Source organism: Fusarium odoratissimum, assembly GCF_000260195.1.
Source record: "Fusarium odoratissimum NRRL 54006 unplaced genomic scaffold supercont1.4, whole genome shotgun sequence".
Classification (NCBI taxonomy): Eukaryota; Fungi; Ascomycota; class Sordariomycetes; order Hypocreales; family Nectriaceae; genus Fusarium; species Fusarium odoratissimum.
Window position 1 is genome coordinate 1489013 of NW_022158690.1, and position 21876 is coordinate 1510888.

Below are 21876 nucleotides of genomic sequence, written 5' to 3' on the forward strand. Positions count from 1 at the left end.
GCGGCGGACAATATCCGCTGATATCAAATCATATGATTTACCATTCCCGTCCCCTTGGAACTGACTTGGTCCTTTTCTGCTCTCCCTTGTCAAAGATACTGAGAATCTGGCAATCTGGTGTTGGTTAGCCAATCCTGGAGATCTGCAGAGCCAGATTGAGTAATCCCGGCCGCTGTAGCAGACAGTTTGAGTCACGACGGCACCCAAAGTTCATGTTCATGTCTCTCCCATGCATGCATTTCGTTTTGTTCCTTTTCCATTTTCTTGTTTTCTTTCGGCCCTCCCGTGGTCATGATCATATTAATCTCGTGGTGTTTATTTATGTTGCGCCGGCTAATTACCATCTATCGGATCTAGACGGCCCCTTGCTTGTCTTGGACCATCTGGATTCAATCTCATCACCTGAAGAATGACGGCTACAGCGGAGCATGGTGAGGTGATGTGATCTGCAACGGGAAGCGCCCAGCCGCCGATTGCAACATCGTCTCTGGATAAAGTCATTCAGAGACGATCTGCTACTAACTCTGAACAGTAGCTTTTGTCTTGCATTTTCCCCTTCTGCTCCCGCCTGCAGTACTTATGCATTCTGCAGCGACAATAGTTGCCTTTCCTGATTGCAATCAATCACATGTTCATCACGCAGAGTCTCTTTGTGGCTTGCTGACGCGGCTTGGAACTTTTTTGTGCCTGAGATGTCAATTCAACTGCCGCGCGCTTATCAGGCGACCCTCAGACACACCCATTCCGGTGCGATCAACTTTTTTCCCCCAGCGGTTGCTTAGGCTAATTCTTGGTAACCTTGTACCCAAATCAACGCCACTCTCATCAGATCCTGGCTAACATCCACTTCGATTTATCCTACCCATCAACACAACCGACACAACCATCTAGCATCTGCCGGCCATTGCTCTCTTCACGTGCCAACCATCTGACCGCTCCCTTTCAGATGGTTTCTTGTCTCAATCAATCAATCATTCAACGGACTTCAATTCACCCGACGATCCTCTGCCTATTCAGGCTATCTACCGCGCCCGTCGACATCTCATTCTCACGCGTGCCTCAGCCCATTTTCATCTTACCTGAGATCAGGCATCGGATAACCAACATTTCTTTGACTCATTCTTTTTACCTCTTTTCTCCAAAATGTCTGCTCCTGGTCCTGAATCGGTACCAACGTCGGCCGATCCCCGATCCCATCGCCCTACCAAGAAGCGCGCTCTTACGCCCGTCTCAGCGCAAGCCGCCTCGGTAGAGGCCCTCTTCTCAAAGCCCGACCAAATCATCCGTATCCCCGAGTCCTCTACCTCCGGCTCCGGCAGTTCTGCCTTGCGTTCCGCCCCTCCGGAAATTGTCACCAACGTTCAAGGATCTAGTGCAGGTGCCGGTTCAGGCGAGTTTCATGTGTATAAGGCGAGCCGTCGGCGCGAGTATGAGCGTCTGCGCAGTATGGATGAGGATCTTCGCCGCGAAAAGGACATCGAGGAGTTTAACAAGGACAAGACTGAACGCGATCGCAAAGACGAAGAACGCACGCGCAAGAATCGCGAAAAGAGGGAGAAGATGAAGGCCCGCAAGTCTAAGAAGGGCAAGGGCCCTGCCACCACTGACAAAACGCCCAACGCGACACAGTCCAAAGATGACTCCTCACTCGCGGAGAACGATGCTGAGAAGGACACTGCTGATGTTGATTCTAAGACCAAGACCGAGCATGGTAAGGATGATACAGAATCAACGCCATCGATGCAACCTGCAGGACTAGTCATTCACGACGAAGACGACTAAACAAAAAGGAATACAAAAGGCCAGCAGCCCAAGAAGTCGTGCCCAGTTGCACCGAAATGTCAGGGGCGAGAAGGACGCTTTATCGGAAGCAGACTTTAGACCTAGATTACAGGAGGAGGATGGCTCGCAAGGGCATCGTAAGTAGACGCAACAGTATTCATCGACCAGGTAATTTTATATGATACCCATTTCTTTCCTTTTGAGAAGAGTCACCGGAGCTATATCATGCTCGCTCCGGCGCCCATTGTGTTCATATTTTCCTTGTTTGTCTATTTTGCTCTTTCGGCTAGTACAGAGGGGTATGACCAGTCCATCCAAACAGACATTCGTATAAGCAGTCCGAATTACACGCCTGCCTATCCTACTATCGCTCACTCACACACAGACACATCAGAATTGTCATCTACAAACATGCGCTTTCTCTTTATTCTTCACCACCCCCGCCGCCACCAATCTGCGCAGCCTTCTTAGCACTGCAAATGTCATCAACTCGGAGCAAAAGGCAAGCAGCCTGTTCAGATCGTCAGTATCCTCTTCTGTAGTTGTAAATGACAGGGAATGTCGTGAAATGCTTACCTCAATGGCGGTCTTGATACTCTGGAGCTTGATAGCCTGAGGCTCCCACACTCCGTACTCTTTCATATCTGCGATGGCACCTGTGTCACCGTTGACACCCCAGGTGCTCTTACCCTCGGCCTGCTTGGCTCGGAGATCTGTCAACACACGGACAGGGCTCTTGCCAGCGTTCTGGACGAGAGTTCGAGGAATAACCTCAAGAGCATCTGCTACAGCCTTGTAGGGCCACTGCTGGACACCCTCAATACTCTTGGCGAGTTGACCCAACCTCACGGATACGGCCATCTCTGTAGCACCACCGCCAGGCGATAACCGAGGAGAGAACATAACATTTCGTGCGACACCCATGGCATCCTGGAGGTTTCGCTCGATCTCGTTGAGGACATCCTTGGAGGGACCTCGGAGAAGGACTGTGCAGGCCTTAGGGTCTTGGCACTTGGTAAGGAATGTGAAGTACTCGTCTCCGATCTTCTCAATCTCGAACAAGCCACATCGGGTACCGACATCGGAGTCCTGGAGATCCTCTACTCTGTTGACGATGGTGGCACCGGTAGCGCGGGCTATTCTGTTGTTATCGGTCTTTCGAACTCGGCGGAGAGCTGTGATGTTGGCCTTCATGAAGTAGTGCTGGGCAAGATCTATGACAGAATTAGTAAGCCATGCTCCTCAGGAGTCATGAATTCAGAACGCACCAGACACTCCCTTCTCCGTAATGACAAGATCAGGCTTGACGGCGACAATCGCCTCGCACAAAGCCTTGACCTGCTCCTCCTCAATCTGCAGAATTCGATTCCAGTCATCCTCCTTGGTAATCTCGATGTTGGTTTGAGACTCGCCCTTCTTGTACTCAAGGGGGCAGTCGAGGAGAACGATTCGGGGGTTCTCAATGCGCCGGCGCATCTTGGGATGTGTGATGTCCTTGTTGAGCATAAGACCGTCAAGAACTCTGCTGTCCTCGATCTCACCGCCGGGTACCTTCTCCACTCTGGCATATCGCTTGATGTCGACTTCAGTCTTGCCGTTACCAGCCTCCCATGTCACAGTGCGGACAGCCTTAAGGGCGAGGTCGCACATCTGATCCATCCATCGAGAAACGAATTTGGTGCCAATCGAAGAAGAGATGAGCTGGTACATGGCCTTGTCGTCGTTGACATCGATCGGCAGAGAGATCTCCTCGATGATCTCAAGGGCGTCTTTAAGGGCTCGCTTAAAGGCGGAAATGATGACGACAGGGTGGATGTTACGGTCGAGCTGGGGAAGAGCTTGGGCGAGAATCTCACCAGCTGTTCAGATGATGTCAGTGATATGCTCAGCTAGCATTGCAGTATAGCCATGCTCTCTTACCCAAGATAATAACGGTTGTGGTTCCATCTCCAACTTCCTCGTCTTGTGTCCGGCTGAGCTCAATCATGCTCTTCGCGGCAGGGTGGGAGACCTCGATTTCTCGAAGGATAGCATGTCCGTCATTTGTGAGAACGATGCCGCCCATGGGGTCGAGCAGCATCTTTAGCATGGCCTTGGGGCCGAGGCATGATCGAATAATGTCGGCAACACTAGGATCGGTGGTTAGGGTCGGGCACGCGACTCGAGGTTAGGGACAATGGCATACGTTTTGGCAGCAGCAATATTGGACAGCTGGGCTTTTCGGCCAGTCTGCCTCTCACCACTGTTGGTGTCTGTAGAATCTCGGTCAGCCTCGATTCCGAATTGAAAGAGATACCGAAAGCTCCCCTCTCAGGCTCAGGGCCCAGGGGTTCGCCCTCTAGTGTGGGGGTTGTATATTTTGTAGAGGTATAGACTCACTCATAACCACCACCGGAGCCTGCATGATGGGCGAGGTTTTTTAGTGTTTCTTCGGCTCAACGGTATAATTCTCTTTCAAGTGACGGCAGAAGATTCGATCAGGCGTGGTTCGAAGAAATGAAAGGTGCCGGGTTGTCGGTGTCGGAGGGGCAAAAGGCTAAAAGAACAGTTGTTGAGGGGCGAGCGCGCACATACAGAAAAGTTCAGTGGTGGATGTGGATATGGAGGATTTTTGGCGGGGACCTGGAGGCTCCCATCCTGCTTGCGCTTTCTCGGCTTTGATATTAACCCGCCCCGCCTTGCGTTTGCTTAGTAGCTCCCTGTCTACGGATACCTGTGGTAACTAATTGCAATTTTGACCAGCTCATGACCTGTCAGAGAATCCCCTGGAAAACGAAGGCGACCAATCATAAGCCAAGAGCCGCTGAGCTTTGGAGCTCCCCTCCATCAATCGAGCTTGCAGTTGGAGAAGTCAATTGTCCATGATACAAAACTTTCCCATTATTATTGTGGCTGTTTCGAGGTGTCTACTACGTACTAAGCTACTCCAAGACAAGGCATAAAGCAGTCCAAGACATTGAAACACAAAATTAACCTCCTTCTTGTCTGAGTTGACTCTATTCTGGTTCATTGCCATCCAATTGCAGTACATGATGGCTGCGAAGAGAGCAGTCCAATCCATTCTGCCTAAATCACAGCCCCCAACTTGGACAGCCTCAAAGCGCATCACAGAGTTCATAGCACACGTTGCCCCTGTAACATCTCCATCACAGGCCAATTCCTACGTTGAGTCTCTTCTTGAATCGGACAAACGTATACGCAACGCAACGCACAATATCACGGCGTGGCGCATTAGAGGTGAGGGTATTGGCCATCAACAATTCAATGACGATGGCGAGACGGGAGCCGGATCCCGACTCCTGCAGCTGATGCAGTCCATGGATCTTTGGGATTCTATGGTCGTGGTCACACGCTGGTATGGGGGTGCCCATTTAGGATCCAAAAGATTCAGATTGATCACTTCCGTGGCCAGTGACGCCTTTGCGAGAGCTGGTATGTCTGGAGACAAGAAGGATGATACACCTAAAGGGAAGAAATAGAAGTAGTGCGAAATGCTGGGTTGCGCTGGCTGACTATGAAAGAACATGCCAGGTCTGTATTACCTGTGTAAGCCATCTAATTCTCTGTCAAACCTATTTATATGCTAACATCTTCACACCAGTTACCAAGACTAAGCCTCAGTCTCTATAGGGCATTCTGTTTCCCTTCATTCAGTGTCTAAGTCTGGTCAAATGCCGCCTTCACTCCAATCTAATCCCAATACGTATTGTGGCGGTGACATCCATGTCCGTCTCACCTCAGCGCCTGTAGCAGGCAAATGCCGATGATCCCTATGTCCGACTTGATATCAATCTCTGCCGGTCGATCATGCTCAATCTCGCTGAACCTCATTACGCAATCCAGATGCTGCCCAAGCTGTCTTAGATCGATGGTTCCCGACACCCGGATTGGACATCGATGTTCGCCCAGCATTGCCCTTCGATACTTGAGGTGCGACTTTAGTCCATTTACCTCCTTTCTTGGACTTGGCCTCAACGAGACAAATGTCACCTGACATGAGTGCTTGAACATAGTGCCAGTGATCCCGATCGCTGATGGCTTTCTCACCAAGGCGATCCCACCAGGATTCGTCGGCAGAGTAGCTGGGAGCATCCTCTATCCAGAGAAAGTCTGGAGGGAACTTCTTCATGAACCATGGATGGGGCGTTACTGCAAACGTTGGAATACCCTTCTCGCTGTATCTCCATTCGAGCGTCAGTTGGCGTGTCGCTTCTTGGGTGTAAGATTCCAAATCGAGTCGCCCGAAGTCCCCAAGATGTGCAAAGGCGTCCTGCTGGGACGACCCTTGGCTTTTGGCTTGAGGAACGGCCAAGGGCGGGTCCCATTCTTCCTTGATCTTCTTGATCTTAGACGTAGGAATGGCAAACGCCATGATGGCATCGGTCGTGTGATACTTCTCTGGCACAGGGCCTTTGATATCAAGAAGCGGCTTGACAATTTTGAACCATGTCCATCTCTGTTGCTGCAGAGGGCTTCCGCACGTGCTTCAAATTGGCAGTCAGTATTGTGCTCATATTCACCCCTGAAGTTAACTCACACGTTTGCCTCATATAGAGTGATGCTGCCTTTTCGGGCATCTAGCTTGAGGGCATCCAAACTGTCTGCGATCTCAGCCGATACTGGACTGTGTGTACCCAGGCTCACACTCCGTTTCAGCATCTTGTTCCTCACCATGTCATGCTTGAAATGAAGTGAGTCAAGTTCAAGTTTCCAGTACCCGAAGCGGCGGCATGCCCATTCAAGCCACGCCATCAATCCTTCTGAATTTAGAGGAACAATGAGAGACGAGTCGTTTTTGTTGGGAAAGGGCTCAACACGCATGAGGCACTCTGAAGGAAGATCAAGTATCGGGAAGGGAGCATAACGATTGTTGTTGGCAGATCCAGTAATGACATGGAGACGCTCACTAGCTACTCGTCTAGGAAAAATTGTAAGTATGAACTACCAAGACGGATATATGATGATGATGGACACTCACACCGGAACCTCACGGGCCCTGATATGCTGAGACCTCTTCTTAAGAAATTCGGCTCGGCCAGTGGCTCCAGCCGCGTTGTTGATCAGCTCATGGTTGACCATCTCCACCCCCTTGCGATTGTTGACTCCTTTGGAGTGAAGACGAGAGAGTTCAGGCATCATATGATGATACACATCCATTTTCATCATCATTCCACTGATCGTCATGGTATCCATGGGTTGTAGTCCCGGGTTTCCCTGTGGGCCTTGTTGAAGCACCTCTTGCGTGGCATTCGTGCGTGCTAGGTTATTGGCAAAACCCATGGCGATGCCCTTTCGGAGCTTCTCGCGAACAGACAGAGTGCTAAGATGTTGCTGGGAGAGATCATGGTTTGTGTATCGATAAAGAGTGGCCTGGTCCTCGTCTCGTTCCTCTTCTTGTTGTTGCGAGTACGTTCTCTGACGGCTGGCGGCAGGACGAAGCGGATAACTAGCAGCGAAGGATCCAGTAGTTGGTCCCGGGTCAGGTTCCACGATCTTAGGAACTTTGGCCTCATTTGACTTGCGCTGCGTAGCGGACATGTTCGAGAACCTTGGCCGGTGGAATGCTGCAGGGTCTGTTTCTCTCATCGTTCCTCCCGGCGACTCAACAACATATATAGCCCGACACCTCTTGGTGTTTTCGGGTTCAGGCCGTGGGCTAAGCAAATGCTTGCCCGTGGTATTTAGCAAGCTCACCATATTTGTAGCAGCGGAGGCAAATGGAGTGTTGGAAAGTTGTTTAGAACAATAGAGTTGCCGCGCACACTTGTCTCCACTATAACACATGCGGTATGGGGATGAAGGTATCACGAATGTGCGAAGATGAAGAACAATGGGATGAAAAGATCGGCTGAATAAGTGACAATGGATGGAGGAGTGTGGAGCGAGGTTGCCTTTCGAGATGGAAGGCACCTTGAAGATGCGCTGAATCATTCATTTCCTATCACTGCCCCGGGTGAATGAAGGCATTCATTACAGTGACGAACAACTCCGTTACCTATAAGAGCGTGGTTATGATAGAGTTCGTGAACCTGCAGAAATTCGCCGCTACCTCTTGTTTTTAAAGAACACCACCACAATGTTTTAAGTATCTAATCGGCCATCTGTGTCCTGTAAAGTTGTCTTGCGATTGTTGACCTCCTCGGTTAACCCACTGAAGCACTATACAAATGCTTCAGAGTTGCCTCTGTTGTGACGCAAGTCATAACTACCTACAATCCTCTCATATGTTTGAACAAGACAACTGCAAAATCATTGCTCTGCTCTAAAAGCGTAAATATTGATGTTGTGGTCAAACGGCGTTTCTTACTTTGCTAAGCATGGAGTCGATGAGGAAATGCCACTATCCGCAAAATGTGGTTACACAAGATTTGTTTGACCAAAAAGCCCAAGGATTCACGTTGACCTTAAAGAGGACCGATACCCCACTATGGATTTTAATTGTTATTCACGGTCAAAAGTTGCTAAGTGAACATACCAATCTACCTTAGCACTGGAGCTGACACAATGTCCCAAATTATTAGGTTGTAGAAACAATATAATGGCTATTTGCTTCGCAATACACCTTAGGCAATAGAGCACTCATTTATAAGATATCTTCTGAACTGAAATAGTGACGGTAGTAATGAGTCATTGTTTAGCCAATATCTTAGGTTCAGGCTCTGAAAAACACGAGCTGGCCCATACATCGTGACAGTAAATCTCTTTCAGGCGATTCTTTGCTAGAGCATTTAACCAAAGGTATCCTCATCAGTTCTTGAATAGAGCAGCGGCCACTTGACAGCAAAATATATGTCTGCACCGTCAATGCAAGTCGCCAAGCAGGCCAATTTGGACTCGTCTTGGCAGAAAGCTCACCGTGATCGGAGTAAAGTTCCTTTCTCCCCTCTGAACTGATGAGAATCTCATGGATCTTCAGAAGATCTTGACATGTAAAGAGCGGTTACAAATGCTATACACTCTGCAATTTAGCTTGCTTCGGAAGATTATTCTCTGAAAGCAGGGCATCGGTACAAGTGCTATTCATTTGTTTTATCAGGCATAAACATGCAGGAACATCGCCTCATCTTATTCTACAAAGCTTCCCTTGCATGACTGCCGTCATCCGGCTTGGTTGTTTCCATTGATGGAAGAACTTTTAGCCAAGATCTTGACTGATGAAAATGATATAAAGCGTCAAGAACCAGGGTTTCGGGATAAACGGACGACAATGGACAGGCTCCACAAAGGTCAAGCTGACGTAGTTTATTGCCACGTACTTGAATAGAAATTCATGTATATTGACCTTGGTTAATTTGTTTAACTCCGAGGGCTTCTCTAGTTATACGGTTGGAGGAACTTGAACAGACTCAAGGTAATACGTGGGCATGACGTGGCACAAATTCAGTGCCTTATCTTCACATAAAAGAGTAAAACCAAGAGCACCACTCTCAGATTCCATTCAGATGAGGTATTTAAAACCCAGCCATGCCATGACAACAGTGCTGAACTAAACGTCTTGATGCCTGTCGATCCCCATCTGATAACTTTCAAGAACAAGCTTAATGTTACCCTTACCCACCAACAATCCACTCAGCGCCGGCACTTATGCTAGATCCAGCAACCATATGTGGGGAGTTTATCAATCTCATCTAATCTCTTACAAGATCCTCTGCCCACGATGGATATAAAAAGGGCATTGGCGAGTCTTCAAGACTTGCTTTTCAGGCCATTTCCTCTTTGTCTTTGCCGGTTCTGAAAATGAAGTTCGCCACTATTATCGGCTCGGCTCTGCTGGGCTTTGCTTCTGCTGGTAACACTACTACCCGGAAAACCACCTACGACTACATCGTAGCCGGTGCCGGAGCGTCGGGTCTGGTTGTTGCCGAGAGACTTGCCAATGCTGGCCACAAGGTTCTTCTTGTTGAGCGTGGTGGTCCTTCATTCTATTCCACGGGTAACCGTGATGACTTGATGAAGTGGAACAAAACCGTCACCGCATACGATGTTCCAGGCATGGCCTACTACACCGATATCTCACCGACCATTCAGTGGTGCACAGACATTGCTGCCTCAGCAGGTTGCTTGCTCGGTGGATCTACCATGTTGAACGCTCTCATGTTTGTCAAGCCCCGAGCTGCCGACTTTCAGGGCTGGCCTAGGGGATGGCAATGGGAGGATGGAGTGTCCGATGCTGCCAAGAGCGTTTTTGAACGTATGCCCGGGAGCATTCTTCCCTCGGCCGATGGAAAGCGCTATGATGATGGTGCCTTTGAGGTTATGTCAAAGTTCCTTGAGAGCAATGGCTGGGATGAGGTCAATGCTCTTGAGAACGTCGAGGCGAAGGATAAGATCTTTACGCACCCTCCTTGGCTGGTAAGTCCGATCTCTATACTTGCTAGAAGACTCTAACATCACTTAGATCAGCAATGGACTTCGAGGTGGTCCCGTGCGTGATATTCTACCCGCTGCACAGGCCCTCGACAACTTCAGCTTGCAGCTTCACGCCAAGGTCATCCGTGCTGTTCGCAAGGGCCCTATCATTACCGGCATCGAAGTGGAGCATGACGACGGTTCTCGTGAGATCATTAGGCTGAGCAAGGGTGGTTCCGTGGTCCTCTCATCCGGCACCCACTCGACACCTCGAATCCTCTTCAACTCAGGCATTGGACCAAAGAAGCAAATCCGCATTGTCCAGTCCGGCTCTACGAACGTGAAGCTCCCTCCTGCCTCCCAGTGGATCGACCTTCCCGTTGGCCAGCGCCTGAAGGACCATCCCATTGTTGTCGTGGATTTCCAGACCAAGAATAAGCTTCAAGCCCTTCCCAGGGAGGCATTCACTGAGCCTAACGATGAGACTGTTGAGTTGTTTGCTGAAGGAAGTGGCCTTCTCTCGCAGTCAGCTCAGCGTCTTAACTTCTGGAAGAGCGTCGAAGGCAATGATGGCGTGACCCGCTATGTGCAAGGCACAGTCAATGCCCCTGAGAATAACACCATCTCAGCCAAGGTCTATCTCACCCACGGTCTTACATCCCACGGAACCCTCGAGATTACTCCTGGGGGCAACACCAACATCACTCAAAAGCCATTCCTCAATACCGAGGGTGACCGCGATGCTCTCAAGACCTTTGTCGCCGAACTTCTTAGCTACGCGCGTAAGCCTGGTAGCGTTCTGAGTGTGCCTAGCAATGTCACCGCCGACACTATTCTCGAGGTTTCGTACAGTGGCAACCATCACCTCGGGTCGGCTAATATGGGAGCCAAGAACGATGGCAAGAGCGTCGTTGGGCCTGACACCCGAGTTTGGGGAACCAAGAACCTGTTTGTTGTCGATGGTAGCATGCATCCTGAGGTTCCAACTGGAAATACCCAGGCTTCCATTATGGTTGCTGCTGCACACGCTGCTAACAAGATCTTGGCTGTTTCCTCCAAGCGACACTAAAAGAATATTCATGCCCTTGTGGTCAGGGAAAACTGAAGAGTGTCAAATGTATCAGATGTATAGTACAGTTCTGTGCCCACCATTAAGAAATAGACAAAAGCTAGATATAGAGCTCACAGCTGTGGAGCATCAACCTGATAGAGTCCACGGTCTTATGGTGAAGAAGCAGCCGTTGCGTAAAACTATCAAGAGCAAGGCTTTATAGAACTATCTCTTGCGCCGTTGGTCGTGATTCGTAAAATGCCAACTCAAATGGCTTATTTCAGAGCCATCCCGCCAAATACTCGGTCCAATTCTGCACCTTGGTCCTCTGTCGCATTCGTATTGGTTCCGCTCTGAGTGTTTTGATGCTCTGGTACGTTTCCAGCACCTTGTTGCTGCACCGGTGTACTCCTCTCAGGCTCCAACATGTGCATCTCACTATCGAGCCAACCCGGCGCAACTCTCCTCTTCTCCGCGAGTTCACGCGCCTTGATCTTCTCATCAAATTCTCGGAGTTCACGCTCTGCATCCTCTTGCATCTTGGTCACGTAAGCTTGAAGTGCGCGGCATGAGGCGATGATGTCTTCTGGATGTGCCGCATGACCAGAGTTGGATACCACGTATTTAGGCTTGGTTTGGCCTGCGGGGTTATCTGATGCTGCCTCGATGCCCAGGGACGAGGGTGGGATGTTTGAGGGCATAGTCTTGTAGTTATACGAGAGTGTTGTCGCTGTTGGAAGTGACACAAATGGAGAGACTGTCAAAGGGACTTGTTCCAGAAGGGGATGGGATCCTGTGGTTGAATTAGCTTTATATCGTGCATCGTGCATGAGTGAAGCCTACGCTTGTTGTCATGCATATTGGCAATTATACGCAATCTTGCTGTATTAGGATATCGGCTCAAGCGCTTTTATATGATCTTGCAGATATCTTTCTCCCGTAATATTTAATGATAGGTCCTGTGTATAGAGACAAGGGAATTTGGAATCGTGTAAGGTTGGATATGTAAGTCAATTTGAGGTTGAGGTCAAGCGACGCGCCCGTCTGGTCAGTCATCACAGTGCGATAAGCTTATCGATAAGGCTCAACCTACCATAAAGCTCTCCCACCTTCGCGATGTACATTTTCTTCAGCTGCCTGGTGAACCCCTCCACTTCAAACAAACCAGTTCACGCCAAACACCCAATCATGTTGCCAACGACAATCCGCACACCGCCAAAGGCCGAAGACTACACGCCTCTGGCCGAGTACCAGTCAACAACACCCGAAAGCTTCGTCAGTGGAAAGCCTGTCCTTCACTACCATCTCGAAGGCGCAAAGGCATGGATTCCCAAGACGGAATGCGGTAGCCTAGCTCTATTTCCTGCCGACTCAAACGAGAAGCCTAGTGCTCCTGAAGGCGACAGCATAAATGGTGATGTCGAGGAGCTTGTGGAGCAGGCAGTGGATGTCTTTGTGAACTCAGAGTATGTCTAATGTTTCAAATGGTATAACTCAAACTAACATCGCAAAGGGCCTTGACTATCTTCAGTCCCAAGGTTGAGGCAGGTGTCTCAATTCCTTATCCCTCGATATCCATCCACGCGATCAAACAGCTAGGTCCCGAAACAGATGCGCCGCGCACCCAAGCCGTATGGATGCAGCTTGAATTCTCAGACGGTGGTGCCGAAGACGACGATTTCAGCACAATAGATCTCACCATCATCCCACCCAAATCAGATTCTGAGCCCAGCGCCGCTAAGCAACTGTACGACGCCATGGCCAACTGCTCCGACCTTCACCCTGACCCCAATGATGGCGAAGAGGACGAGGACGAGTACGACCGTATTGTCTTCGAGGGCAGCGAGGAGCACCAGGCCATTGAGGGGTTCACAGGCGTTCTGCGTGGTGCTAGTAATGGCGGTCTACCGCCTCCTATGCCTGGTAGCGGCGGCTGGATCACGGCGGATAACGTGAACGAGTATTTCGACGAGGATGGCAATTGGATCGGGCCCGGCGCTGAGGGCCAAGAGGAAGAACTGGGAGAAGGCGCAGGAAGAGTGCGAGATCGCGATGAAGCCGAGGGCGCTGATGCGGTCGAAACCGCAGCCGCTGATGATCCCGAGAACAAGCGACCACGAGTGGAGTAATAGATGATACCTCACGAGAGAACATGGCAGGGCGTTATGGTATAAAAGACAAAATTAATCGATGCATTACGAGTTTCAGTTTGATATAGCAACTCAAGAAAAGAACCTTTTTTTTTTTTTTTTTTTTTTTTTTTTTTTTTTTTTTTTTCACAGTGCAGCCAGTATAAATACGATCTTCTATTAAGATTACGTCCGAATGGTATATATCCAACGAGCTTCTGCCTAAGCTACCTACAGATCAATCCAATAAAACTTACGAGTCCAAAAGCTCCCGGTAAATCCAATCCCCAGTAGAAAGTGCATAAATTAGCCTGCTGATGTTACATGAGATGATGAGTCCTCGACAAACAAAAGAAACCTAAAAGAAAATGATGAAGGAAAGTTAAAACCTTCCATTTACATGCGTAGACATCGTCCCTTCGCATCCACAGGCGAACTCTTCAAAAATCCATCCGCGTCGTATAATCCAATCGAATCCACGCTCTTGCGCTTACTATCGCGTTTGCTTTCAGCGATGAGCTCACTCACAGTTCCAAGTTTGGTCTTGCTCGGTGCCCGGCTCAAGTCGCGAGTATCGCGTCCCATATTCGCGCTCCTTCGTGTCTCTCTGAGCCCACTTGATGTCGACGATGGTTCTTGATTCTCTTTCCCCTCATCAATATCATCCTCGCGTATTTCAACTCCTAAATTTGAACGATTGCTGCGGCTTTGTGGTAGTGGACGAGTTGGCATAGGTGGCACAACTGATCCCGACGAGTTCTTGTTAGGACTTCCGAGATTGAGATAGTTTTGGCGACCAGACATGCTAGCTCTAGGCGTGACTGGATTTATAGTTCTTCGTGAGAAGCTACTGGTCAAGTTCAACATCGGCAGTGTCGGCGAATCAGGTTCGTTGACAGAAGATCCTAATGAGTTACCGCTGTAAGAACTAACCATGCTGTTCATCCTCCTGAGCTCCATGATCGAATTTCCGAGGGATCCCATGCTTGGTACAGTCGGCGGTGCAAGATTCGGCATATCCTTCTTCGAGCGTGAGATGGAACGACGAAGGGGTGATCCTGTAGAAATCGCGCTTGGGGAGTCCACCGGTGGCTCATCATGATATATGGTATTCGCTGTTGAGGACATTTGTCGCAGATGCTGTGAGAACTCTCGTCTCGGCATTGGCGATACTGGCTTTGGCATGACGATCTGGTCGACTTGGGCGATATGTTTTGGTGGCTCAGGGAGTGCTCTCTTGGGTGCGGTGCCCATTAACAACGATAACATATCCTGCTCATCAAAAGGCGAAGAAGTCATTGTCGAGGGGCTCGGTACTGTCGCCACGCTATGTCTGTTCTCTTGCAACAGTGGCCTCACACGCTCCGGCACTTCAGGTTTGGGGCTCTCGCTCATCCTGTTTCCAAGTGAAAGTGTGCTATCTCCCTCGGTAGTCGTCACAGATGGTGTCAGGATGCTGGTGTATGAATTGCTGACAGGGAACGCAAGAGCAATACCATCTTGATCGCGTGAATACGTATCGTTGCGCTGGAATCGCTCTGGTGGCGGTTGCAAGTATGAGGAGATAGGAGGGCCTCCAACAGCTTGTGTGCTTACAAACGAAGGCCGAAGTTGTCCTGTTGTGTTGAAGATGGATTGTCCGCCTGGGATCGATATGCTCAAATTCCTTCCCCTTTTGTGTGATGCTCGGTTTCCAAACAAAGATCCTCTGCTTTCTGAGCTCATAAATCCAGGTGTCTTCCGCTCGACAAATGGATCTGGCTGGTCCTTTTCTTCGGGGTCATTGGCGCTGTACAGTGTCGAAAGTGAACTTGATGCCTGGCTGTCTTGTGAGGCCCGTCTATCGGGGCTATCTTCTTTTGCAGACTGCTTATGTGAAGTCTTCTTCTGAGGGTTTTGCTTCTCGGGGCTTGGGTCTTCCGGGGCGTCCCATTGACGCCCTCTCATTCGACTTGGGCTTGACAGTCCTCCTGGCAATACGAGCTCTTGCGTCGCCTCGGCAATCAAGCTGTTTGCAGCACTTCCAATCGAGCTAGTAGAAACCTGTCGACTCTGCGCATCTGTAGGTACCACATGGATAGTAGCTCTCTTGGTAGGGCTCGGCGGGATCCTCGAAATGCGAACTGTTCCAGTTGTGTTGGTTGAGTCCTCAGATGATATGGTCTTGTGACTATGTGGCGTTTTTGTAGGAGAGTTCTTGCGTGGTGTGCTTCTCACTGATGAGATCTTCTGTGGTGAACGTTTTGTTGGTGAGCTGCGTGAGTTCTTGCTTGGCGAACGACTCGTTCCGTCTCGGAGTCGCTGTTCTGTACTTCGAAGGATATCTCGAAGATCTGTATCTGTTACAGAAGCTCGTACACGAGCTCTTGAGGGAGCTCGCACGGGACTCGTCTGAGCCTCATCTTCTGGCATAGGTAGTTCAGGTGCAGTTTTGCTTGGCTTGAGAGTCTCGGCACTTTGTCGCTTTTGAACTTTGATCCCTTGCTCAAGCTCCTGACTACCCTGTGCCTTTTCTAGGTCATCATCCGTCATGAGAGTTGGGATTGTTGGTGCTCTTCCCAGCCATCCATCGCGACTAAAGAGACTATCGCGACGACTCCTGCTAACTCTTGGACCATGGAATCTATCCTCTTCAACCCAGCTACTCGATCGTCCTCGTTTTCCGTTTCCACCGAAGAAGGTAAAGCTGTTATATGTCGGAAGTGGTGGTAATACCGGTGGCAGCGAGAGTGAGAGTCGACTAACTGATCTTGACATGGCGTATTTGCGCTTGACCAGCCGCTTTGTAAAGATCGATCGTCTATGGTCCTCGACATTCTCCGACACTTGATATACAGTAGTCGCGTCCTCTTTATCTCGAGACTTGACGCGCCAAGTAAGAAGAAAGCCGATCGCCGCAAAGAGAAGGATTGCACCACCAATGGAAAATGTGAGGATCCATCCGAGACCAAGTCCACCGGCTCCATGAATGGCTCTGCGTGAAATATTCGAGAGATCCATCATTATTTACACTGCCGTAGCTGAATCGTGAGAAATCCTTAGCCAGCAGCAGTGCTTCATGAGTATCGAGAATCAATAAGTTCAGTACACGAGGCTTGAAAAGGACAGACAACGTGAGATGACGGAAACCAAATGAAGGAGAAACCCTTCAAAGGGAAAAAGCCCGCTTTCATCTTAATTCTTGAATTGCGTGTCGACGTTTTTGCTGAGGTTATTTCCAGGGTCTCAGTTCAATATCATGAGGAATGTGTTGCTAGGTGTTACCCATTCCAGCCTCAGCAAACCACGACACCGGCTTCACGACACTCTAAGATAGCTGCACCGCCTTGGCTTCGGAAAATTCAAGAAACCTTCAATTAAGTCGTCATTTCGACCGGCATATAATCATGATGTATAGATGGTAAACCGTAGAGTTACAGTCTGCTTCGAAACAAGGAAAACATATGGGTTATCACACAGTTTTTCAGCTGGGAATATCGGGAATACGTAATCACCAGGGAGATTACTCCTCGAAATTGGCTGTACGAGTTGTGATCATTCATCATTCCTGTATTTGTAGCAGGTTGTTTCTCTCTAAGTTTACATGTTCCCAAACTCGTGGGCTGCCATTGTCCTCCTATGAAGAAAAAAAACCTCCAAGCCAAATGCTCCTCTTCCAATCATGCATAACATACGAACACCTGGAACCAGCCAGACAATAGAAGCAGATGTTTTTGTCCTTTTTTGTTTTCCTTTTTAATCTCATTTTTAAATGTTAGAAATATCGATGTCCATGTCCATGCCCATGCAGGTGAGCTCCACGACGTCTCCTCCTGGGTGGCGCTGCTGCTGGTGCTGCTGAGGGTGTGACAACAGCAGTTGATGTAACAGTAACAACCACAACTTCCTCTTGGAGATCGGTCACATAGACCACTTCCTCATCCCAGAGGATCTTGCTCACGAGGTTACCGTTTGTTACAAACTGTGTGCTGAAGTAACTCTTTGTGTCTGTCACAGGCTGCAGCTCAGGCGCTGGAGTGGTTGTAGGTGCCGAAGCAGGGAGAGGCTCAGCAATCGTAGACTCCTTGAGTGCAGCTGCGCCCACATTCCCAGCGTCAATTGTGGGGATGAGGACTTCGTCTGTGGACAGAGATGGCTTCTGTTCAACGGATGATGGAACATCTTTAGTAGTGGTCTTAGAGCTTGGGCCAGGAGCCGGAGCCCCATAGGCTGACGACACCTTGAAAACTTGACCAGGAAGAGGCGAGGCAGAGTTCTCTGGTCGGTCGCCAGGTGAGTAGGTCAATGTGGGTGCATGAGCACCATCGGTTGGGTCTGGCTGCTCGACGTCGGAGCCATCTCCATAGGGAACTCCATCGCCACCAGGCAGCTCTTTCATAGGACCCTTCACATCCTCGTTAGCCAAAGCTTTGGGAAGCTTCATCTCGCATGAGGTGGCCTTCTGTTCGCTAACAACGTCGAAGAGAGGGCAGTCCTCAATTCTTCCTGTTTCGCTGGTGCAGGTATTGATGGCATCCTGAAGGAACTCTTCCTCCCAGCCCATAATGAAATCTGCATGTAAACCGTAGCCTAATGGAAAAGGTCAAAAAGTACACTGTTTTGAGACATGAGCTTAAACATACCGGTAGTGTCTCCGTTGGCAAAGACAAAGCGACCGTTACGATCGGAGAAAGCGGCCGTGTTCCAGATGACCTCATACATGAGACTAGGTAGCCGGACAGGATACTCCTCGGGGCAAGTACCTGTCATAACGAGATCGGGGAACGCGACGTGGTCCTTGTGATTCTGGCTGTCAACAGCATCACCGCCCTTCCAGCATGATGGGAACATGATTTCTAGACGGATGCCATCGGCACAGTTCGCATCGAGATAAGCCTTGTCAGGCATGTAGTGACGATAGAGGGTACCCTCGGGGGCTTTTTGGTAGTTCAGACAGTTGAATCCGAGTGCCCGTTGAGCTAGATCGCTTTGCGTGGTCTGACCGAGAGCTTGCCACATAGACTTCTCCGGGTCTGGCTTGCTTGGATCACCGATGGTGTAGCTTCTTCGGTCATTTGAACCAGAGAGCATTCTGAAGTCAGGAGGGAAAGCAGTCACGTTATCTCCAAAAAGGAGGTAGTAACTATAGAGCATTAGCTTCCAGTTTGTGGTGTTTGATCATTCAAGATCATGGGTATTGCTTTCCAGGATCCTTAAAGAAGTACTTACGCAAGCATACCACCCACTTGAGGAACAAGCTCAAACTCTCCAGAATCGCCATCTTGGAAATACATAGCAGGATGCCAGTAAGAAGACTTGTCTTGTGTTACTCGACACGATGTACAATCGGCATCTAGGAGTTGTTCGGTGGTGACGGTTTCGGCGAAGTCTGTGCGGTATTAGCGAAGCACTTTAGGCGCCCTACTGCTTGCTGTATAATGGCACGAATAGCATCACAGAAAGGTCTCATTGTTCACGACTTACTGGAAGACCCATGAATTGAATGGGCATGCTTAGAAACTGTGCCAGGATCGACGATGGGATCAATACGGGCAAGTCCCACACGACCAGGGCACTCCATGCGCCAGAAAGCATGGGCGCCACCTACTAGGCCAGCAGAAAGAGCGATGAGTGATTTGAGCATCTTGATGGTATTGGCCTATTCAGGCTAGAAGTTCAGCCTTCGAGAGGCGATATTTGAAGGAGTGGACGATGCAACGAGGCGATCTGCATGAGAGGTGTTAGAATTGTGATGATGATGAAGAAGAAGAAGAAAAGTGCATGTTTAACGGAAAGTGCAAGCAATCTTCCAGATTTAACAAAGGAGGGAAAGAGCATTGCTGTCGAGCATCAAACGGAAGGAGGGACTCAGACGGAAGCCAGCTGGCAGCGGATAGCCGCCGCAGGTACGGCTCAATGCGCGAAATGGGAAAGAGGCATTTTTGAAAGACCGTTTCCCCAAGGAGAAATGAATAATGTTATGTTCTTTGTGTATTTTAAAAAGACAGGTGCTTTTTTTGAGTCGTTGTAGTCGAGTTCCGATCATGGTAAAGTCAAGGCATAAGTGGAAGTGGAAGTGTACTCACCGTCAACGTACTGTGGAGTTTCAGTCAAATCGATGATGAGTTTCTGTAATCCTCGAAACTCCCTTTCCGAACAATATTGATTCAAAAAGAAACGAAAGAAGGGATCAAAGAGGAAATATTGAAACCAAAAGCTGTAATGGCTGGGGATGCCTTTATTGCTCTTGACGGTCGCACACTCTTGCGAATAGTCTGGCCAGCCCCGCTGAGAATCCGAGACCCTGAATTCCAACGCGTGGTTCAGATCCCAACGTCGAGGTCACTGCCACACTTCCGGATTGAGCCACCGGATCCTTTGATGGTGCTGGATTGAATCAAGGACAAAGAATGCTTTGTCCAATGGTGCCGCTTCCGGTTTACGGACGCCAACTCCCGCACAATCGGTGGACGTGTCTCAGCGTAGAGTGGTTGACAGACGCTTCGGGAAGTTTTTGGCAGATATTCAATTAAACTGAACCAGAAGAGTCTCGGTAGTGGAGAGTAATGATGTCGACTGTTCAGATGAAAGTCGTTTTCGAAATGAGCGGTTGACAAGCCTCGTTGATAAACTTTAGGGAACCGTTGGAGCCTATATCAGCCTGCCGTTTTCTGTAACGACTTGACGATCAACGGTTTTCACAAGGTTCGGAAGATCCAGGCAAAGTTATTGCAAAGGAATGGTTGTGATACAAGCGTGATTCTCCCAAGTCTTGCGAGTCGCGTTTCTTTCGCAAAACGCTTCACCTTTTAAGATCTCGAGCTGCCGATCCTCTTCACAATACAGGAACCAGATAATCGGTATTTTGAATGATAAACGAATGAGATTGAACGGGCAGAATCGCAAGGAACGTGGGTATGGTCGAAACCAGAAGAGAGTGTAGATACGAACGTCAAAGAGACGGAAAAGAGAGTTGAATGAGTGTGAAGCGAGCCAGCCCGAACTTCAAAAGAGTGAATGGATAAAACCCGAGAATAAAAGCAATCGAAAAGGAATGGGATAACAAAAGGGAAATGCCCAGCTGGAAAGATGGAGAATGGAGAATGGAGAGGACGATCGTCCGCGAAGTGGGAGCACACGCCGCTAGAACATGGCATTGACAGGCAAAGCAAAGAGCATGGGGTGTTTGGTTCTAGCCCGGGGGCAATTCAATTCATCTTGGCACTCAACGGAGCATTTCTCTTCTGAGAGGGGAGGGGATAGTTTGGTTGTGTCGCAGTCAAAATTGCATCGGTTCCAAGGGTCAACCTATAACGCACAGGGGTATTAGAGTGGTCTTGTGTCGTGGTACCGAACTAAGAAGAATACTCTGGGGTCATTGGCCGATCTTGAAGGTTGTAAGCGCTGGTAGGGGCAATAGCATGTCGTAAATACCTCTCCATTGATGCACGGCACGCGATAAATGCAGGTACAAGGCACCCAGCAGCTGGTGGTCGGAATGAATACATGGAGATCTCCAAGGCTGTCCCTGGATAATGCCAGTTAGCAGCAAGCCCAGGGGACGTCTCGGCAGAAGAGTTGCCGAATCAGAGCCTGTACACAGCATCGGGTCACATTGCGAACGGCGCCAGAAGGTCTGGGCTTCCATCATTTCTCCTGTCAATCACAACGGATGAGCAACTCTCCAGATTGGAATCTACAGATCTTCACTGTTCAGCCAAACATTGATTGGATTCTTGCGCCTTGCAGAGTCGCGCGGGCTCCACCACGTGCACAATTGCTTAAATGATTGCATAACATCGAATGGCCAAATCTCCTTCGTACGGCATTCTATTACACACTAAAGAGAAGACTAGGACATGCTGGTCATTCACGGTTAGATCGGTCGCTAATTACTCTCTCATGATCTGTGTGGCTATGACGCCGTTGGACTGCTTCTGGTAAATTGTCTCAGATTGTGTGTCGTCAAGTTTGCGGATGGCTGGTTTGCTAGTGTTGTGAGCGAGGCAAGGGTCCAAGCCTCAAAGACAAAGGGAGAGACAAGGGGTTTTCTAAATGGTAACGAACGAACCCTCTCTGAATGAGAGTTGATTGATGGCCATGATCTTCAGGTCCTGGGTGTTCATCGTCATTTGTCTGTTTCGTTGATATGTTTCCACAAGAGTTTCAACGTTGTAAATTCCCAAACATTTATTCGCTTTGCATAAGGATTTATATCCAGGGGTTGGAATATCTGAGGGGCCAAGATGCCTGAAACGGGTTTCACTTCCGGTATCAGCCAATCATAGGCTGTCTGTTCCTCACTGCCACCCAAGCCCCTATCATAATCGAGAGTGGCGCTGGTCGTTTAACGGCGGGATGACCTCAGTCTGGACTCTGAAGTTAGCTAATAAAAGTGGTGACCCTGTAGATATCGTAAATAAAGACCGACATAATTAATATCTTTCAACTTAAGAATCTTGGCTTCCTTGGCTCTGTTTGTTGGTTGAATTTTTGGGAGATTTCGATCACTACGCTTTGGTCGTTCAATGTTCATACCAGTCAGTTAGTTTTGGTTCCCTCCAGTTGCTCCACGCTTCATCGCAG

The 21876-nt window shown here is 49.2% G+C and overlaps 9 protein-coding genes across 13 annotated transcripts; 5 read left to right on the forward strand and 4 right to left on the reverse strand.

Moving 5' to 3' along the window:
• Positions 1-25: 25 nt before the first annotated feature.
• Positions 26-4436, reverse strand: FOIG_03673 (T-complex protein 1 subunit gamma). 3 transcript variants are annotated; one of them, XM_031201668.1, is made up of 6 exons: positions 4162-4436; positions 3968-4034; positions 3703-3911; positions 3051-3641; positions 2359-2996; positions 26-2293 (listed from the first exon to the last, which is right to left on the reverse strand). In XM_031201668.1, exons 1-6 carry the CDS (start codon positions 4184-4186, stop codon positions 2207-2209), a joined length of 1617 nt encoding a protein of 538 aa, XP_031069192.1. In that variant the 5' UTR covers positions 4187-4436; the 3' UTR covers positions 26-2206. The 3 variants fall into 3 exon arrangements, with proteins under 3 accessions (XP_031069192.1, XP_031069194.1, XP_031069193.1); XM_031201670.1 differs by having other exon boundaries at positions 3051-3911; XM_031201669.1 differs by having other exon boundaries at positions 3703-4034.
• FOIG_03674 (uncharacterized protein) lies at positions 1144-1782 on the forward strand (the record flags this gene model as incomplete). The annotated part of the gene is made up of 1 exon (XM_031201671.1): positions 1144-1782. One exon carries the CDS (start codon positions 1144-1146, stop codon positions 1780-1782), a length of 639 nt encoding a protein of 212 aa, XP_031069195.1.
• Positions 4437-4814: 378 nt separating the features above from the next.
• Positions 4815-5261, forward strand: FOIG_03675 (uncharacterized protein; the record flags this gene model as incomplete). The annotated part of the gene is made up of 1 exon (XM_031201672.1): positions 4815-5261. One exon carries the CDS (start codon positions 4815-4817, stop codon positions 5259-5261), a length of 447 nt encoding a protein of 148 aa, XP_031069196.1.
• Positions 5262-5920: 659 nt separating this feature from the next.
• Positions 5921-6472, forward strand: FOIG_03676 (uncharacterized protein; the record flags this gene model as incomplete). Its single annotated transcript, XM_031201673.1, has 1 exon — positions 5921-6472. The coding sequence occupies one exon, from the start codon at positions 5921-5923 to the stop codon at positions 6470-6472; it is 552 nt and encodes a 183-aa protein (XP_031069197.1).
• Positions 6473-9173: 2701 nt separating this feature from the next.
• Positions 9174-12214, reverse strand: FOIG_03677 (uncharacterized protein). Of its 2 annotated transcripts, XM_031201675.1 has the most exons (3): positions 12026-12214; positions 10123-11975; positions 9174-10064 (listed from the first exon to the last, which is right to left on the reverse strand). In XM_031201675.1, the coding sequence occupies exons 1-2, from the start codon at positions 12039-12041 to the stop codon at positions 11458-11460; spliced, it is 534 nt and encodes a 177-aa protein (XP_031069199.1). In that variant the 5' UTR covers positions 12042-12214; the 3' UTR covers positions 9174-10064; positions 10123-11457. The 2 variants fall into 2 exon arrangements, with proteins under 2 accessions (XP_031069199.1, XP_031069198.1); XM_031201674.1 differs by having other exon boundaries at positions 9174-11975.
• FOIG_03678 (uncharacterized protein) lies at positions 9520-11200 on the forward strand (the record flags this gene model as incomplete). The annotated part of the gene is made up of 2 exons (XM_031201676.1): positions 9520-10134; positions 10181-11200. 2 exons carry the CDS (start codon positions 9520-9522, stop codon positions 11198-11200), a joined length of 1635 nt encoding a protein of 544 aa, XP_031069200.1.
• Positions 12215-12304: 90 nt separating the features above from the next.
• Positions 12305-13569, forward strand: FOIG_03679 (uncharacterized protein). Its single transcript, XM_031201677.1, has 2 exons — positions 12305-12648; positions 12696-13569. Exons 1-2 carry the CDS (start codon positions 12371-12373, stop codon positions 13309-13311), a joined length of 894 nt encoding a protein of 297 aa, XP_031069201.1. The 5' UTR covers positions 12305-12370; the 3' UTR covers positions 13312-13569.
• Positions 13455-16495, reverse strand: FOIG_03680 (uncharacterized protein). Its single transcript, XM_031201678.1, has one exon. The coding sequence runs from the start codon at positions 16312-16314 to the stop codon at positions 13708-13710; it is 2607 nt and encodes an 868-aa protein (XP_031069202.1). The 5' UTR covers positions 16315-16495; the 3' UTR covers positions 13455-13707.
• Positions 16496-16779: 284 nt separating this feature from the next.
• On the reverse strand, positions 16780-20459 carry FOIG_03681 (uncharacterized protein). 2 transcript variants are annotated; one of them, XM_031201679.1, is made up of 5 exons: positions 19377-20459; positions 18775-19017; positions 18520-18679; positions 17934-18433; positions 16780-17880 (listed from the first exon to the last, which is right to left on the reverse strand). In XM_031201679.1, exons 2-5 carry the CDS (start codon positions 18932-18934, stop codon positions 17066-17068), a joined length of 1635 nt encoding a protein of 544 aa, XP_031069203.1. In that variant the 5' UTR covers positions 18935-19017; positions 19377-20459; the 3' UTR covers positions 16780-17065. The 2 variants fall into 2 exon arrangements, with proteins under 2 accessions (XP_031069203.1, XP_031069204.1); XM_031201680.1 differs by lacking the exon at positions 19377-20459 and having other exon boundaries at positions 18775-19361.
• Between the last annotated feature and the right edge of the window lie 1417 nt (positions 20460-21876).

What these genes read in the sequence shown, in the direction of transcription:
- FOIG_03673 (XM_031201668.1), bottom strand. Translation starts at nt 4,186, where the DNA reads ATGCAGGCTCCGGTGGTGGTTATGA. An exon ending in GGCTCCGGTGGTGGTTATGA is followed by an intron (nt 4,035 to 4,161) that starts GTGAGTCTATAC and finishes GAGATTCTACAG; the next exon opens with ACACCAACAGTGGTGAGAGG. An exon ending in CACAACCGTTATTATCTTGG is followed by an intron (nt 3,642 to 3,702) that starts GTAAGAGAGCAT and finishes TCATCTGAACAG; the next exon opens with CTGGTGAGATTCTCGCCCAA.
- FOIG_03679 (XM_031201677.1), top strand. Translation starts at nt 12,371, where the DNA reads ATGTTGCCAACGACAATCCGCACACCGCCAAAGGCCGAAGACTACACG. An exon ending in GATGTCTTTGTGAACTCAGA is followed by an intron (nt 12,649 to 12,695) that starts GTATGTCTAATG and finishes AACATCGCAAAG; the next exon opens with GGCCTTGACTATCTTCAGTC.
- FOIG_03680 (XM_031201678.1), bottom strand. Translation starts at nt 16,314, where the DNA reads ATGATGGATCTCTCGAATATTTCACGCAGAGCCATTCATGGAGCCGGT.
- FOIG_03681 (XM_031201679.1), bottom strand. Translation starts at nt 18,934, where the DNA reads ATGCTCAAATCACTCATCGCTCTTTCTGCTGGCCTAGTAGGTGGCGCC. An exon ending in TTCAATTCATGGGTCTTCCA is followed by an intron (nt 18,680 to 18,774) that starts GTAAGTCGTGAA and finishes AATACCGCACAG; the next exon opens with ACTTCGCCGAAACCGTCACC. An exon ending in TGCCAACGGAGACACTACCG is followed by an intron (nt 17,881 to 17,933) that starts GTATGTTTAAGC and finishes CTTTTCCATTAG; the next exon opens with GCTACGGTTTACATGCAGAT.